Source organism: Labeo rohita, chromosome 6, assembly GCF_022985175.1.
Source record: "Labeo rohita strain BAU-BD-2019 chromosome 6, IGBB_LRoh.1.0, whole genome shotgun sequence".
NCBI lineage: Eukaryota > Metazoa > Chordata > Actinopteri > Cypriniformes > Cyprinidae > Labeo > Labeo rohita.
In genome coordinates, this window is record NC_066874.1 from 5,944,292 (window position 1) to 5,963,095 (window position 18,804).

Consider the following 18,804-nt stretch of genomic DNA (forward strand, 5'->3'; position numbering starts at 1 on the left):
GGGATAATGATTTTCCCATGAATGCATTAAAAACATTCTTTTTAATGCAATATTCCAAAATGCACATAAAAATAGGTGGATGGAAACATAGCTAAAAACACATTATTTTTCAAATCCGCCGACATTAATCTACTCTTCTGTCTGGTTTGTTGGATAAAAATGGTAGATTTGGCATTACGATTGGTCAGATCGTAAAGAAAAGAGTTTTTATCCCACAGTTCTGAGAGAAAAAGTCAGAATTGCAAGAAAAAAAAATCAGAATTATGAGTTAATATCTCGTAATTCTATTTAGATCTCAAAATTCTGGATTTTTTCTCAGAATTCTTAGTTTTCATCTCTCAATTTGGATTTTTTTAATCGCAAAAAACAAATTCTGAATTGTAAGAATTTCTTCAGATTTCTTCAGATTACTATTTAGTAAATTCCTCTTCCTGTATTATTATTTCATATTAACATTCAGTTTCCTGTGGATTGTGGCCAGTTTGGTTATACAGAAATAAGGAGTTTATCAATATTGTGACAATACTAGATAAATGGCTTTTGCATGTCAAAAAAAGGTTGGCATAGGTTGACCCCAGCCTTAGTCCACTCCTTGTGAAGTTCACCCAAATTCTTGAATCGATTTGGCTTGACAAGCCTCTCAAGGCTGCGGTTCTCTTGGTTGGTTGTGCATCTTTTTCTTCTTCTGTTAACATGCTTGGATACAGCACTCTGTGAACAGCCAGCTTCTATGGCAATGTATGTTTGTGGCTTACCCTTCTTGTGAAGGGTGTCATTGATTGTCTTCTGGACAACTGTCAGTTTAGCAGTCTTCCCCATGATTGTAAACCAAACTGAGAGACTATTTTGAAGGCTCAGGAAACCTTTGCAGGTGTTTTGAGTTGATTGGCTGATTGGCATGTCACTATATTCTAATTTGTTGAGATAGTGAATTGGTGGGTTTTTGTTAAATGTGAGCCAAAATCATCACAATTAAAAGAACCAAACACTTAAACTACTTCAGTCGGTGTGCACTGAATTTATTTAATACACGAGTTTCACAATTTTAGTTGAATTACTGAAATAAATGAACTTTTCCACGACATTCTAATTTATTGAGATGCAGCTGTACATGTCTTATGTAGCTTCTAAAGTGCAGTACTAAATGAAAAAAAACATGATCTTTAAAACAAAAAAAAAAAAGTGCAAATCATCATTCTGTTCAAAAGTTTTCACCCCCAGCTCTTAAAGGGAAAGTTCACCCAAAAAACTGTCATCATTTGTGACCCTAGAACACAAAACTAGGCATAAGGGTACATTTTTGGAAACTACGATTTATACATAATCTAAAAAAACTGAATAAATAAGCTTTCCATTGCTGTATGGTTTGTTAGGACAATATTTTGTCGAGATACAATTATTTAAATATTTGGAATCTAAGTGTACAAAAAAAAAAATCTAAATATTGAGAAAATCGCCTTTAAAGTTGTGCAAATGAAGTTCTTAGCAATGCATATTACTAATCAAAAATTACGTTTCAATATATTTATGGTAAGAAATTTAGAAAATGTCTTCATGGAACATGATCATTACTAAATATCCTAATGATTTTTGGCATTAAGGAAAAATCGATAATTTTGACCCATACAATGTATTGTTGTCTATTGCTACAAATATACCCGTCATATTATTTCAAATTAACATTCAGTTTCTGAACTTAAGACTTTTTTTGGGTTTTGTGGTCCAAGGTCACATTTGCTCACCTTTAAAATGTTTCAAACCTGCATAAGTTTCCTTAAGCTGTTGAACAGTTGATGGTAGCCATTGACTTACATAATATGGAAGAAAGTACTATGGAAGTCAGTGGCTACCATCAACTGTTTGGTTATCAACATTCTACAAAATATCTTCTTTTGTGTTCAGCAGAAGAAAGAAACTCATACAGGTTTGGATTGACATGAGGTGTGTAAATGATACCAGAATTTTCATTTTTGAGCATACTCAGTTGTCCTCAGTGTTGGAAAGTGTTCAAATATGCAGAAGATGCTAGAAAACCAAAGAATGTGCAGGACTGTTTATAACTGATTCTTTCTACGCACATTTGTTCTTTAGAACACAAATGTTAAAAGCACTAAAAGCTTTGGTGGTTGTGTCAAAGCGCAGAGGAGATAAAGTACTGAAGGCAGGGCAAAGCTGGACGTACAATGGCCCTTCTTCCAGCTGAAAATTAAAGGATTTCTCCTTTTAACGCATTGTTCTTTTCTTCCGCTCTCTCCAAAGGACTTTCTTTTCCTTTCTGCTAAATAAGCTTCTCTTTGAGAGATAACCGAGAGCACTCATGCAAATCCAAGATGCGTCCCGAGATGTTTTCAGGGGAAGAAAGGCAGGCTAAACATAGAGCTGGTTTTAAGAGTCATTTGTTCCTATAATTACTCCGGAGCATATTGTTCTGGTGTGGTCCTGACTCATGACTGACACCTCCTAGTTCTCAGGGTGTGACCGCTCCATATGAACAATTACAAAAGGATCTGATCACTTCCTGTGGATGAAAACGTGTTGAATTCTTCTTCATTTGTGTATGCAAAACACATTGGCTAGTTTATTGCACTTAAGTGAAGAAAGACATTGCATGGCTATGTTTGTAATGAATACTAGTTTATGGAATACTATACGTCTACAGTAAACAGTGGTATTCTAAACTTGTGTCACATGACCTCATGACATTGCTTGTAAATGCCATGCAGGTAGTATTTTGTACATAAAAACATGCATTATAAAATATATTTACTTAATTTTTGTGTACACACTTTAGGCCCAATGATCTAATTATAAAAAAAAAAAGTGTAAGAAACAAATCTGTTAGAAATGTTTTTTTTTTTTTTATCATTTCCAGTACGTTTTCCGTATTTACAAACATTTCCTCAAACACAACACAATGGATTGTGTAATTCCAAATGCAGGTAAAACAACAGAGAAAAAAACAATAAGGAATACTGTTTTTGGACTTGGTTATAGTTTATATTACAAGGATGTGAGCCTGATTGGCTAAAGCAGATAAATTGTCTGCAAATAGTACATCCATGGTTACAGGATTATGGAGATTTGAGTTTATACAAAGAGACACCATTAAAAGAAACAAAAGAGTGTAGGATTTCCACTCACTTGTCTTAATAATAAGCACTTCCTTTCTCTAGCAACCCTCTAATATTGAAATCCATTCAAAAGACTGCATTATAATCACATAGAGACAGAGAAACACATATGAAGCAGGTTATGGACACAATGTTAAGTCATCTTGTCAGGGTGTCTTTTAATGACACAGTATCTGTGGGGAAATGTAATGGAAGCAGCCTGTTGGTTAAGCACTGAGTTACCATAACAAAAGTGACAAATTATTTTCTGTTGGGTATTTATTTATTAGAAGTCAAAAGTTTACATACACCTTGCAGAATGTGCAAAATGTTTATTATTTTACCAAATAAGAGGGATCATACAAAATGCATGTTATTTGTTATTTAGCACTGACCTGAATAAGATATTTCACATAAAAGATGTTTACATATAGTCTACAAGAGAAAATGATAGTCGAATTTATAAAAATTACCCTGTTCAAAAGTTTACATACACTTAATTCTTAATACTGCGTTGTTACCTGAATGATCCACAACTGTGTGTGTGTGGTTTTTTTTTTTTTTTTTGTTTTTTTTTTTGCTTGTTTAGTGATAATTATTCATGAGACCCTTGTTTGTCCTAAACAGTTAAACTGCTTGCTGTTCTTCAGAAAAATCCTTCAGGTCCCACAAATTCTTTGGTTTTTCCATTTGAATCCTTTCCAACAATGACTGTATGACTTTGAGATCCATCTTTACACACTAAGGATAACTGAAGAACTCATATGCAACTATTACAGGTTCAAACACTCACTGATGCTCCAGAAGGAAACACAATTTTAAATTTTAAATTTTAAATTTTAATTTTTAAATTTAAATTTTAAATTATTTTGTCTTCTGGGAAACATGTATCTTTTGTAGCTTCTGAAGGGCAGTACTAAATGAAAAAAATATATATTTAGGCAAAATAAGAAAAAAGTACACATCTTCAAAAGTTTTCACCCCCATCTCCTAATGCATTGTTTTTCCTTCTAAAGCATCAGTGAGCATTTGAACCTTCTGGATGGATCTCAAAATCATACAGCCATTGTTGGAAAGGGTTCAATACAAAAATGCTGAAAAACCAAAGAATTTGTGGGACCTGAAAGATTTTTCTGAAGAACAGTGGGCAGTTTAACTGTTCAGGAAAACAAGGGACTCATAAACAACTATCACTAAACAAAAAAATTAAATAAAATAAAATAATAAAAAAAACACCGCTGTGGATCCTTCGGGTATTAAGAATCAAGCATGTGTAAACTTTTGAACGGGGTAATTTTTATCAATTCCACTATTATTTTCTCTTGTGGATTATATGTAAATGTCTTATGTGAAATATCTTATTCAGGTCGATAAATAAAAAACATGCATGTTGTATGATCCTTCTTATTTTGGTAAAATAATTAACATTTTGCAGATTCTGCAAGGTGTATGTACATTTTTGACTTCACCTGTAGACAGATTACATTACAACACATTTAAACCATGATACTTTCATCCATCAGAATAATCACTGAACAAATAAAGCTGGTTGAACCCAGCATTTGCAGAGCTGGAATCTAGACAAAGTGTTGGAAAAGTTAAAATACAAGACAGTTTGGATTTGTATAACATTGTGATGACTATTATTATTACAGTAATAATTAACAATGAGTAGGCATCTCTAACTTTTCAGCGATTTAGAGGTTTTAATACCATATTCAACAATGTGAATTTACATTTAATTATCTGTTAAAGATTTAATACTGTCATTGAACTGCTACCAGTGAAAGAAATGCCCCACAGTGCAGCTGTTTATAGTGTTACTATATTTCTCAGGACACACCCACTTACGTCATCAGTCTTAGGACGAAGGGAAACGCCCACTTCATTCATAACTAGTCGCAGGCGGCACAAATCTAAGCAGTGATGAGCATTTAAAACCCAGATTACTTCAGAGACTGCCATACACACAGTGCGTCCATGGATAACAACTCCAACTACGGGGACTTGTCTGAAGAGAAAAATATCTGATTTTTGCAAGTCACTTAAATTTGACAAATAGTCAAAACTTATTTCTACGCCTAGATTTTCAGATTTTGGTGCCATGTTACAAAGGTAACACAGCCAGGTCTGACTGAACTGTACGTCGAAGGAACTTTTCAGTGCTGCTTCCCGTGGACTGAACTGAAAAAGGAGCAGAAGTGGAAACAGCTTCAGAAATGGCAAAGCCTATGGACCATGTTAAACGTCCCATGAACGCTTTTATGGTGTGGTCGAGAGCCCAGAGACGGAAAATGGCACTGGACAACCCGAAGATGCACAACTCTGAGATCAGCAAACGCCTTGGCGGTGAATGGAAACTCCTGTCGGACTCTGAAAAAAGACCTTTTATTGACGAGGCCAAACGCCTTAGAGCCGTTCACATGAAAGAACACCCGGATTACAAATACAGACCGCGGCGAAAGCCCAAAAACTTGATTAAAAAAGACCGGTATCATTTTAATGTGACGTACAATCTGGGTGACAGCGACCCGTTGAAAAGTGCGCGTCTACCCGGTGACGCACTCACGGACTCGCTGAGCGCGGAGAAAACGTCGGTCGCCGCTGCTACTCGGGTGTTTTTCAGTCACCACCTGTCCGCCAGCCCATATCCGTTTCTCGACCTCACCTCCAAAGTTTCGGAATTACCCCCTGCGCCTTTCCCACATTACTCAATGCTCGGGTATCCTGGTGGAGTCTCCGCGTTTCCCGGGATGGGGGTTCTGGCCGGTGCGCCACACGCTCACCCGTCTCCGGGTAACCCGGGCCACATGTTGCCCTATAACTGCCTGGGCTGGCCGGGTTCTGGACCTGCTGTTCCTTCCTCTTACGTGCTTTTACCAGGAATGACCAAAGCTCAACATGAACCTTATCTGACGTACGCTGCGACGATATGATTGGAAATTAAAGGACCACAATGTTCATGTGGTAGAAGGTCACGTGCACTTGTTTAAAGCTTTTGCGTTTTGTAAAAAATAAATAAATGTTTAAAATATTATTTGTGCAACGAGTTGAATCTTCAGTCTTTTTTGTTTTAAATTTCCATTAAAAATGCATTTGTAGTTACCAGAACATTGCTGTAAAATAATTTTACAAGCATTACGGGGATTTTGATGGCTATGTTTTACAGTTACTAACAGTATGTCGTTAAATGATACCATGTTAATATTCCAGCCTATTAAAGCTATTAGAATCTGTTACTGTAAAACGTTCTGATAATAACACCCAGGTGGTACAATGCAACCAATAATAACAGTTTTACTTACGTAGTTTCATGCACAAACACAACATGCTTAAATAATGCTATAAACAACATAACACTCTCAGATGATACGTGACCCTGGACCACAAAACCAGTCATAAGGGTCAGTTTTTCCAAATTGAGATTAAAACATCATCTGAAAGCTGAATAAATAACCTTTCCATTGATGTATGCTTGTTAGGATAGAACAATATTTGGCCGAGATACAACTATTTGAATATCTGGAATCTGAAGGTGCAAAAAAAATAAAATATTGAGAAAATCACCTCAAAGTTGTCCAATCAAAAATTGAGTTTTGATATATTTACAGTTGGAATTTTGCAAAATATCTTCATGGAACATGATCTTTACGTAATATCCTAATGATTTTTGGCATAAAACAAAAATCAATAATTTTGACCCATACTATGTATTTTTGGCTGTTGCTACAAATATACCCCAGCGACTTAAGACTGGTTTTGTGGTCCAGGGTCACATATAACTGATAGGAGTAATTTAGTTTAAAACTTAAATGTTATGGTTCACAGAAGGAATTAATGTCTATCACCATAAACTGAGACCATTAAATCATACTTGATGCTTTCATGCTGATACACAAATTTGCCACTTATTTTCTTAATATATTATAAGTAAGTAAATTATACTTTTATACACTTTTTTTTTTAATAAAACTACATATATTTTAAAATAATGATGACTTTATTTTATGTAGCAAATTTAAGTGTTTTTTTTTTTTTTACCATGCATGTTTAGATAGCTTACAGTTGACTGATTAACAGGTTTTTATTGTAGAATTAGAATGAACTACTTTACGTTTTTGTTGTCACATTATTAAAGTATGTTGTTTGTGGATTTAACTAAATATAACCAAATGTGGAGACAAATACAGAAGGAAACGTCTTCCAATCACCTTCTAATAGCTGTTTGTTGTTGTCAAAATAACGTTTTTGTTTGAAAAACCTGTTTGAAGACTATAGACCTAATAAATCTGCAATATGACACCGAACAACAGACGACAAGTGAGAGTCACAAACAGGGAAACAATCTGCTGAGAGGTCAGCCGTCACATCCAGAGACAGTGATGTAGCAGCTCAATAACATCAGCTGGTTTAAAAGCTTAAACAGATTATTAAACGTGTACAGACTCTGAGCAGTGATGATGAGAAGGAACATACAAGCCTTCAGGAAGCTCTTAAGAGGGAACTGAAGAGAAAAGGCCAGAAAAGTACACAACAAAGGCAACTCAGACACAACGAGCTCCTGATGGGAAGTTTCTTTTCTCACCAGTTCATGTGATCAGTTAATTTGCACTTCTCATCCTTTTGTTGGATAAACTTAAGAGACAAAGAATAAATGTTTCCCAAAACAATAATCAATTAAATTGCATATTGCACATACTGTATTTATATCACATAATAAATAAGATCAATAATATTTTTAAACTGAACGTCACTAAAACTAAACTAAGCTATAAGTAGGTTTACATTCTGTCTCCTGTATTTTCTGAGACACATTAAATAACATATGCACAAAATATTATCAGTTTAAGTTAATAAATTAATAAATACCTTTAGCATGTACAACCTGATATTGTTGACTTTTTTAAGTCAAGCAATACAAATTATTGTTATAACATATTTTGCATGTATAGGCCAAGTGACTAAAACCAGAGGTATTTTCCATCTGTTATCAGCAGTGACAACAGGTTACAAAGATCGTCTGTATCAGATCAGCTTGTGTTTTTTTATTAGTATAAAGATAACACCTTATTAATAACAGGATGATTAAGCTCCAGGGATACAACTGTTTTATTGCGTTTTTGAAACAGCAATAAAACTATTTTATATTGATTTACATAAAAGACAAACAAGACAAAAAAAAATGTATTTAAAAAAAATAATAGGCTATCCTGGAAACAAACAAGTGTCATAATATTGTCGATTAAACATAATCTTAAAGAAAAACATGTTCTTCTGCTTCTTTTAAGACAAAACATTTAAGGGGAGACAGATACGCTGTTTTTTCATGCACCTGTCAAGTTTGAGATTTTGGGCTTTTTGGTTTTTTCAAAAAAAGTGTTTTTTCAGACCAGAGGAACAAAAACTTCCAAAAGACACTGTTAAGTGTTTCTTTTATAGCACTATTTGTGTTAATAGATTTCAATTACAATACATATTTTTAAAAGCTGTTTTCTTCAAAATGATTTTTTTCTCCTACACTGAACCATAAATGTCCACTTCAGTAGCACTTACACATACCAAACGTTACATTTTTATTCCTGTCTATATCCTGAAGGTTTTTATAGAGGGATTTGTTCATATATAATTTGGTTGATTTTCTACAACAAAACTGTAATATATATATACAGTTTTATATATATTTAATTTTTTTGCAAATTAGTGCATATTTCATTAAATAATGCCTCATTTGCATATTTAAACCTAACATTTTAGAAAACTTGTAATGCAAAAAATGTTAATGTATAATGCAATTATCAATATAATCAATCAGCTGTAGTAAGGTGATAACTATTAGTTGTCTCGCCCTAAAAAATCAATTTGACTATTTCTACCCTATACAGGTGCATCTCAATAAATTAGAATGTTGTGGAAAAGTTCATTTATTTCAGTAATTCAACTCAAATTGTGAAACTCGTGTATTAAATAAATCCAATGCACATAGACTGAAGTAGTTTAAGTCTTTGGTTCTTTTAATTGTGATGATTTTGGCTCACATTTAACAAAAACCCACCAAATCACTATCTTAACAAATTAGAATATGGTGACATGCCAATCAGCTAATCAACTCAAAACACCTGCAAAAGTTTCCTGAGCCTTCAAAATGGTCTCTCAGTTTGGTTCACTAGGCTACACAATCATGGGGAAGACTGCTGATCTGACAGTTGTCCAGAAGACAATCATTGACACCCTTCGCAAGGAGGGTAAGCCACAAACATTCATTGCCAAAGAAGCTGGCTGTTCACAGAGTGCTGTATCCAAGCATGTTAACAGTAAGTTGAGTGGAAGGAAAACGTGTGGAAGAAAAAGATGCACGACCAACCGAGAGAACCGCAGCCTTGAGAGGCTTGCCAAGCAAAATCGATTCAAGAATTTGGGTGAACTTCACAAGGAATGGACTGAGGCTGGGGTCAAGGCATTTGGCCACAGTTGTCGTATTCCTCTTGTTAAGCCACTCCTGAACCACAGACAATGTCAGAGGCGTCTTACCTGGGCTAAGGAGAAGAAGAAATGGACTGTTGCCCAGTGGTCCAAAGTCCTCTTTTCAGATGAGAGCAGGTTTTGTATTACATTTGGAAACCAAGGTCCTAGAGTCTGGAGGAAGGGTGGAGAAGCTCATAGCCCAAGTTGCTTGAAGTCCAGTGTTAAGTTTCCACAGTCTGTGGTGATTTGGGGTGCAATGTCACCTGCTGGTGTTGGTCCTAGATTTTCCGCTGGTGTAGAGAATCTATGGGGTATTGTCAAAAGGAAAATGAGAAACAATAGATCAAAAAATGCAGATGAGCTGAAGGCCACTGTCAAAGAATCCTGGGCTTCCATACCACCTCAGCAGTGCCACAGACTGATCACCTCCATGCCACGCCGAAGTATTGAGTACATATACAGTAAATGAACATACTTTCCAGAAGGACAATTCACTAAATTTTTTTTTTTCATTTGGTCATTTTTGTTAAATTTGAGCCAAAATCATCACAATTAAAAGAACCAAAGACTTAAACTACTTCAATCTGTGTGCATTGAATTTATTTAATACACGAGTTTCACAATTTGAGTTGAATTACTGGAATAAAAGAACGTTTCCACGACATTCTAATTTATTGAGATGCACCTGTATGTGTCATTATGTAAGAATAAGAACATGTGTGCATAGCTCCCCCTGCTGATTTGCAATTTTTATGTATTTTATTAATATTTCAAGGTCTTTTTTATGTCATCTGCTGAGTTTAAAAAAAAAAAGAAAAAAAAACTAAATAAGTAAGCCTTTACGTCATTACAAAAATATTCTGTTCGAATTGTGCCAGCTTGTGCATTCTTTAATGTATTCCTATGATATTGTTTATATCGCCCCCTAGCATTTGAAATTATTTTGTATTTGTTAGTGGTTTCCACTACAAATACCATTACAATCATTACAAACCATCAAGTCTTTACCATTAAAACCATTAAAATGGTTTTCTGTAGTGTGTTTTGAGACATATTCCATTAGGATTTATTGGTTGTAACAAGCCACAGAGCCACCAATAGAAGGTGACCAGTAGAGACCAACAGGGTCCATTACAGTTGTCATTAAAACCAATAAAAGTCCCAAATATTTATTTATTATTATTATTATTATTATTATTATTATTATTTCATTATTTTTTATTAATTATTTATTTATTTATTTATTTATTTTTGCCGTCACACTTGAGCAAAAAGACTGAAAGCTTCAAAGCTTTATTACCACCCAAGCTTTTATTTTCTGTCACATACTGTAATGTGAAACATCTCTGCGCCCTACTGGATCCAAATGGCAGTGCAGTCGCCTTTTCCTCTACTTGTGGTTGCTAGGATGCAAGGAAACTGTCAACAGAAACGAGTCAGAACGAGTGCGGGACGTGAAAGGGTAAGACAATGTGAAATAACGCTCATAGCTGCTCAAACTGTTCTATTTTAACCAACCAGAAATATAAACACTAAACTTGTATATGTTTTTATATTTCTACCTCTTGCTTGCTTACCTTTTAGCAAATGTCTGCATGGAAAACAGCGTGTTTTTTTCATTTGTTTTCAGCATCTTGGGGTTTAGACTGAATTGAAAATCTATCTATCTATCTATCTATTTATCTATCTATCTATCTATATATTTATCTATCTATCTCATTACAGATACGTAGTGGAAGGGGAGGAGCTATCAGGCTCCGATAATGAACGACAAAATCCGATAATCAACGATAATATCTTGACTAACCTTATTTAGTTTAGCTTCGATATTTGCCGTCAAAAGAAATGTTATTTTCTATATGCTATGTGAATGTATTATCAAAAGTACTAAATTCTAATGATCTTTATTTAATTGTATTCAAGCACAAGCAAATAAATACTTTGTATTAGGCTATTAATCATTTTTATGTTTCCTGAACAGAGGATATTTTATATAATAATTTGTTGTTTTGGTGTATTGGCAAGTATTTTTCTGATTTTGTGTATTAATAAACCGCATCTTCTCTTTTTTAGGACTTTTGAATCTGTGATCCACAGATATTCAGCAAACATGCCTAAAAAAGCAGGGAAGAAAGGAGGTGGAAGAATTGCTGGAATGACAGAAGAGGAGAGACTCCTGTACATGCAGCAAAAGGCGCAAGCTGAGGAGGAGATAGCCAAAAGAAAAGAGGACATGCTCACACACTTCCTCAAGGTGTGACAAACACCTGACAAATAACATATAAAACATATAAAAGAAAAAAATGTATTAGATTTTGAATTTTTTGAGTAAAATCATGTCTGTGAAGATTATGGTATACATCATTTTAAATCAGTTTTACAGAAGATGTACTTGTCAGTGTTTACATTTTCACGTTATTTATTTATATGACCCTTTTCAATCACTATTTTCTACTAAACACATTATTATATATGAATATATTATTTTTTAATTAATTAATCATAATTTTATGCATCAAATATTAATGTGTATTTATGCAACTAATTATCAACACCGGTAGATGTGTGGTTTTATTTGTGACCCTGGACCACAAAACCAGTCTTAAGTCGCTGGGGCATATTTGTAGCAATAGCCAAAAATACATTGTATGGGTCAAAATTATGGATTTTTCTTTTATGCCAAAAATCATTAGGAAATTAAGTAAAGATCATGTTCCATGAAGACATTTTGTAAATTTCCTACTGTAAATATATCAAAACTTAATTTTTGATTAGTAATATGCATTGCAAAGAACTTAATTTGCAAAACTTTAAAGGCGATTTTCTCAATATTTAGATTTTTTTGCACCCTCAGATTCCATATACTGAAATAGTTGTTTCTCTGCCAAATATTGTTCTATCCTAACAAAGCATACATCGATGGAAAGCTTATTTATTCAGCTTTCAGATTATGTATAAAGCTCAATTTTGAAAAATTGACACTTATGACTGGTTTTGTGGTCCAGGGTCACATTTACTTTTTTTGTTTTGTGTTCATGGTTTTTGGTGAACAAAATTTTCCCCAGATATTCATCTGTATCTGCTAATGCTTATACAGATTAAGGCCTGTCCAGCAATTAATATCTGTACTGACATATTATTTGCTTTATAGGATAAACTGCAGAAGGAGGAGAGAAACACCATACTGAATCTCCATAAGCTGCGGCAGCAATGGCGCGCTGTTTTAACGCAGACCAAGACAGCAGAGCTACGCAATGACATGGCAGTGCTCAGCCAAAACTTTGAGAGAGTCCTGGACTACAAAGACAACATCATTAAGGTCACAACCTTATTAAAGAAAATTTAATGTATTTACAAACCTCTAATATGTATATAATATAGACTAGACTGTCACTTCTAAATTATAGGAAGGTCAGTATGCCATAGCTTTTATGCCAGAGTCTGGAAGCAACAAGCTTATGTGTGTATGTGTTTTATACAGAGTTTGGTGGCTGATCTGTCTGAGCGGGAGCAGCAGTCGGAGCTGGCACGCAGTTCTCATTTGCAGAATGTGGACTATCTGTTAGAGCTTCATAGGAGTCGGCTGGCAGAGCTAGAGTTGAACTTCAACACCAGGCTAGATGAACTTGGTTCAGAATATAATACTGAGAGGTACATATACATAAATGCACAAAAGTTAGTTTTGTTTTTGAATTTGGTCAATCAGCCAGTTCCTGACAATATCATTCAGGTCTTTCCTGTTATGCTGTACTTTTTGAACTCTTTGATTTTAGAAAATGAGTATGCTTTGGTTGTAAGGAAACAAATTTATATAAAATAAATTTTACTAGTATACTAGACTTTCAGAGCTGGTCAAGCTCAAGCACATTTCAGTTGTGTCTTGATGCAGATATAAGGTGGCAGCTTGAAGTTAATTTCAGGAATTACACCACAAAACATCACAGAATTCATAAGATCCAATGCTAGTACTTAGTGATGTTCATGTTGCTGTTGTTGTTGTCCCACCAAAAATTATGTAATGGTACCATTAAAGAAATAGTTCACTCAAAAATGAAAATTTGCTGAAAATTTACTCAACCTTAGGCCATCCAAGATGTAGGTAAGTTTGTTTCTCATCAGAACAGGTTTGGAGAAATTTACCATTACATCACTTGCTCACCAGTGGATCATCTGCAGTAAATGGGTGCCACCAGCATGAGAGTTTAAACAGCTGATAAAAACATCTCAATAATCCACAAGTAATCCACACCACTCTAGTCCATCAGTTAATGTCACGTGAAGTGAAAAACCACACATTTGTAAATAAACAAAATCCTTCTTTGATGTGTATTAACTTTAAACTGCTGCTTCTGGCCAAAATACAAATCTTTAATTTCCAGTAAAAAGTCCATCACATGTTCTCTTACATCAAAAAAACACTGAGATACACTTTTCTTTAAAACTGTCTTGAACTTTGTAAACCAAGTGATGTAATGCTAAATTTCTCCAAATCTGTTCTGATGAAGAAGAGTGAGTAAATAATGAGTTTTGGGTGAACTATTCCTTTAAGGAAAAACTAGTTTGATATTTTTTACAACATAAGAAGACATATATGTGGACATGAAAATGCACTTCAAATGAATGAACCAGTTGAGCATAATCTGTATTATATATTTTTTATATTTCAGAGAGCAAATTCTTTCACATCACCAGCAGGAGAGTATGTATTTGGAGAAGGTGATGTTTTCCATGGAAAAGCATTATGCTGATCTTGACAATGAGGCTAGACGTGACTATCAGAGCACTCGCAATCAAATAAAAAAACAGGTACTGGTGTTAGAATTTGATTTTCAAAATCTTAATTGCGCTAACCTATGTATGCACTAACTATATTGCACTAATTATAAATGCAATGCAATACAAATTTAAATAGATGTGCATGGAAGATGTGTATGGATTATATAAATACATCACACAAAATGTATATTCAGCAAACAATTGAAACACAGTGATGGGTTTCATGTAATACAATGACGTTGGTTTTATTTCTACAGAACAAAGAGGATAAGCAAACAGTGAAGGATCAAATGGAAGGGGTTGTGGAAAAACTGTGGCAGGAACTGCAGCAGGTTTTACACCACTACAACGAGTCCACCAAAGACAGATTCATCGCAACTGAGTCTCTGCAAATCAAGGACGAACAAAGTGCAAAAGAGATTGACACACATAAAAAGCACATTCAGAAGTTGCAGGTCAGACAAAACTCTAATGTGGGAGCTGACTACTTTGAAGAAGCATTTCTACACTTTTTATCATTTATGTTTTAATGATTTTATTGGCATTAAAAATGTACAATTTGTGTTCAAACTTTTGCAGGAGTCCATCTCTGCTCTACGCTTTCAGCTGAGCTCTGCTCAAACCGGAGAAGAAGCTCAGCAGCTTAATTTCAAACGTGATGAGCTCGCCCAGAAAGTTCAACATTTCAGAGTCCAGCTCACTGAGGCTCAAGCGATTCGGAGAAAGCAGCTCACTAAACTTACTGTTCAAAGCAGCGATGCTACTAAAAAACTGCAGGAGATTGTAGCCATGGTATGTTTGTTATTCCCACATTTAATATATACACAATTTATTTAAATACATATTTCCACACAACTAACAACATATTCTTTAATTTCCAAACATCTGCTTTGTCCCTTCAAGTAATACCATACAGTAGGGAATTAAGATGTAGTTTTGAATAGATAAATATATTTATTCTCTGGTCAGTACCTTTAGAGACAACAGATATTTTAAAGCCTGCTCATTTTATGTCTTTTACATGCTTACATGCTTTTACATGCTTCAAGTGAAGCATCAAAACCTTGTAGAAAAAGTAGAATCACATGCCCAGGATCGAAAACAGTACACAGTAAACAATTAAAATATATATGTAATTAAAAATAAACATGAAATGAAAATAAAGTCATTAAATTGTATATGATGTATTTTAATAGAGCTGAGGTCAAAAGTTTACATCTCTCTTTTAGAATCATTAAAAATGTTAATTGGTTTACCAAAAAAAAAGAGGGATCATACGAAATGCATGTTATTATTTAGTACTGACCTGAATAAGATATTACACATAAAAGATGTTTACATATAGTCCACAAGAGAAAATAATAGCTGAATTTATAAAAATGACCCGCTTCAAAAGTTTACAACCCTGCGATTATTAATACTGTGTTGTTACCTGAATGATCCACAGCTGTGTTTTTTTGTTTAGTGATAGTTGTTTGTAAGTCCCTTGTTTGTCCTGAACAGTTAAACTGCCTTCAGGTCCCACAAATTCTTTGGTTTTCAAGCATTTTTGTGTATTTAAACCCTTTCCAACAGTGACAAAATTTGAAGATCAGGGTCAATTTAACTTATTTTGTCTTCTGGAAGACATGTGTCTTCTGTAGTCTGAAGGGCAGTACTAAATGAAAAAATATGATATTTAGGCAAAATAAGAAAGATGTACACATCTCCATTCTGTTCAAAAGTTTTCACCCCCCAGCTCTTAATACATGGTTTTTCCTTCTGGAGTATCAGTGAGCATTTGAACCTTCTGTAATAGTTGCATATGAGTCCCTCAGTTGTCCTCAGCGTGAAAACATGAATTTCAAAATCACACAGTCATTGTTGGAAAGGGTTCAAATACACAAAAATGCTGAAAAACCAAAGAATTTGTGGGACCTGAAGGATTTTTCTGAAGAACAGCAGGCAGTTTAATTGTTCCAGACAAACAAGAGACTCATGAAGAACTATCACTAAACAAAAAAAAAAACACAGCTGTGGATCATTCAGGTAACAACACAGTATTAATAATCGCAGGGATGTAAACTTTTGAATGGGGTTATTTTTATAAACTATTATTTTCTCTTGTGGACTATAAACATCTTTTATGTGAAATATCTTATTCAGGTCAGTACTAAATAAACAATAACATGCATTTTATATGAACCCTATTATTTTGGTAAAATAATTAACATTTGTAAATGATTCTGAAAGGGGGAAGTAGACTTTTTACCTCAACAGTATACTATAATTACAGTATTAAATTAATCATGATGCAATATAATATATATCAGTTTTCTAATAATATAATATAATATAATTTTGAATATCAGTTGGGAGTAGTGATCATATTCAATTCTGGCATTAGCATTTAACCAGTGAAAATTCCGTCCATAGGGGGAAAGGTTGATTCGTCTCTCTGAGATGTGTTCTAAGCTGGAGACAGAGTACGAGAAGGTTCTGCCCTTCTATACATCATCACTGAGTGAAGAAGAGCTGAATCAGGAGAGAGTCAATGCCATGGAGCCGCCGACTGAGAAACTCACTCAGGTAATAAGCTTATTAAAATCGAACTTGCATTCAAATCTGCATCCATTCTGGTATATAGTGGCTTTGAATTAATATCAGGTGGAAAAAATCATTATTTTCTCAATGGATTTCTCAAAAAATATGTCTCATTCATTTAATGTGTAGCATTTATTGACTTTTCACTTGTCCTTTGTCCCCAGCTAATGCATGACTATTCTCCTCTTGGGAAGTTCTGGCAACGATACAACAAGGTTCAACTTGACCATTTGTGTCTGAAGCGAGAGAAAACGCTTCTGTTACAGGAGAACGAACGACTGAGGCTCTATCTGAAGCAGTACCTGGATGAAGTTTCGGTTTCTGATGAGAGTTTTCGGCATCAGAAGCTTCTGGTGGTGTTGTCTCCCACTCTACAGGATGCCGCTGCCACAGAGAGACGTGATCAGAAGCGCTACGTGGTCCAAGAAGCAGCAAATGTTGTGCAGAAACAGTTTTAGGGAATAAAACCAAAAAGTGTAATGCAAAAGTGTTTCAGGCAACAATTAAAAAGTTTTTGTTGTTGTTGTTGTTGTTGTGCCTGGCATTCAAAAGCTTTATTAAAGCTTTATGTATGTAACATTATACACTATGCCATTTAAAAACTTGGAAAAAGTATACTTTTTGGGGGGAAAGAAATTATAGAAATTAATACTTTTATATAGCAAGAATGTGTTACATTGATTAAAAAAAAGTGATGATAAAGACATTTATAAAATTACAAAAGATTTCTATTTCAGATAAATGCCGGTCTTCTAAACTTTCTATTCATCAGAGAAACCTGAAAAGGTTCTACTGAGCTGTTTCCAACATAATAATATTATTAATACATGTTTTTTAAACAGAAAATCAAAATATTAGAATGATTTCTGAAGGATCATGTGACTGGACTAACGATGGTAAAAAATCAGATTTGAAATCACAGGAATAAATTACATCCCTGGTGAAAAAAACAGTATATGCTGGTAGGTATGTTTTGATGCTGGTTTAAGTTGGTCCTTTGCTGGTTTATGTTGGTCCTTTGCTGGTTTAAGATGGTCCTTTGCTGGTTTATGCTGGTCCTTGACCAGCAACATGACTATCATAAACCAGCAAAGGATCAGCTTAAACCAGCAAAGGACCAGCATAAACCAGCAAAGGACCAGCATAAACCAGCAAAGGACCAGCTTAAACTAGCAAAGAACCAGCATAAACCAGCAAAGAACCAACTTAAACCAGCAAAGGACCATCTTAAACCAGCAAAGAACCAGCATAAACCAGCAAAGGACCAGCATAAACCAGCAAAGGACCATCTTAAACTAGCAAAGAACCAGCATAAACCAGCAAAGGACCATCTTAAACTAGCAAAGGACCAGCATAAACCAGAAAGGACCATCTTAAACTAGCAAAGGACCAGCATAAACCAGCAAAGGACCATCTTAAACCAGCAAAGGACCAACTTAAACCAGCAAAGGACTATCTTAAACCAGCAAAGGACCAGCATAAACCAGCAAAGGACCATCTTAAACCAGCAAAGGACCAACTTAAACCAGCAAAGGACCATCTTAAACCAGCAAAGGACCAGCATAAACCAGCAAAGGACCATCTTAAACCAGCAAAGGACCAGCATAAACCAGAAAACCAGCTTAAACCAAAGGACCAGCATAAACCAGCAAAGGACCAGCATAAACCAGCAAAGGACCATCTTAAACCAGCAAAGGACCATCTTAAACCAGCAAAGGACCATCTTAAACCAGCAAAGGACCAGCATAAACCAGAAAGGACCAGCTTAAACTAGCAAAGGACCAGCATAAACCAGCAAAGGACCAGCTTAAACTAGCAAAGAACCAGCATAAACCAGCAAAGGACCAACTTAAACCAGCAAAGGACCATCTTA

General features: G+C 34.8%; 2 protein-coding genes across 2 annotated transcripts; both read left to right on the forward strand.

Moving 5' to 3' along the window:
* The first annotated feature begins 5,025 nt into the window (after positions 1–5,025).
* sox21a (SRY-box transcription factor 21a) lies at positions 5,026–6,147 on the forward strand. The gene has a single exon (XM_051112775.1). The coding sequence runs from the start codon at positions 5,330–5,332 to the stop codon at positions 6,044–6,046; it is 717 nt and encodes a 238-aa protein (XP_050968732.1). The 5' UTR covers positions 5,026–5,329; the 3' UTR covers positions 6,047–6,147.
* A 4,808-nt stretch (positions 6,148–10,955) lies between these two features.
* ccdc65 (coiled-coil domain containing 65) lies at positions 10,956–17,552 on the forward strand. The gene is made up of 9 exons (XM_051111729.1): positions 10,956–11,034; positions 11,646–11,826; positions 12,724–12,891; positions 13,054–13,223; positions 14,240–14,378; positions 14,606–14,803; positions 14,928–15,140; positions 16,764–16,916; positions 17,096–17,552. The coding sequence occupies exons 2-9, from the start codon at positions 11,683–11,685 to the stop codon at positions 17,387–17,389; spliced, it is 1,479 nt and encodes a 492-aa protein (XP_050967686.1). The 5' UTR covers positions 10,956–11,034; positions 11,646–11,682; the 3' UTR covers positions 17,390–17,552.
* The last annotated feature ends 1,252 nt before the right edge of the window (positions 17,553–18,804 follow it).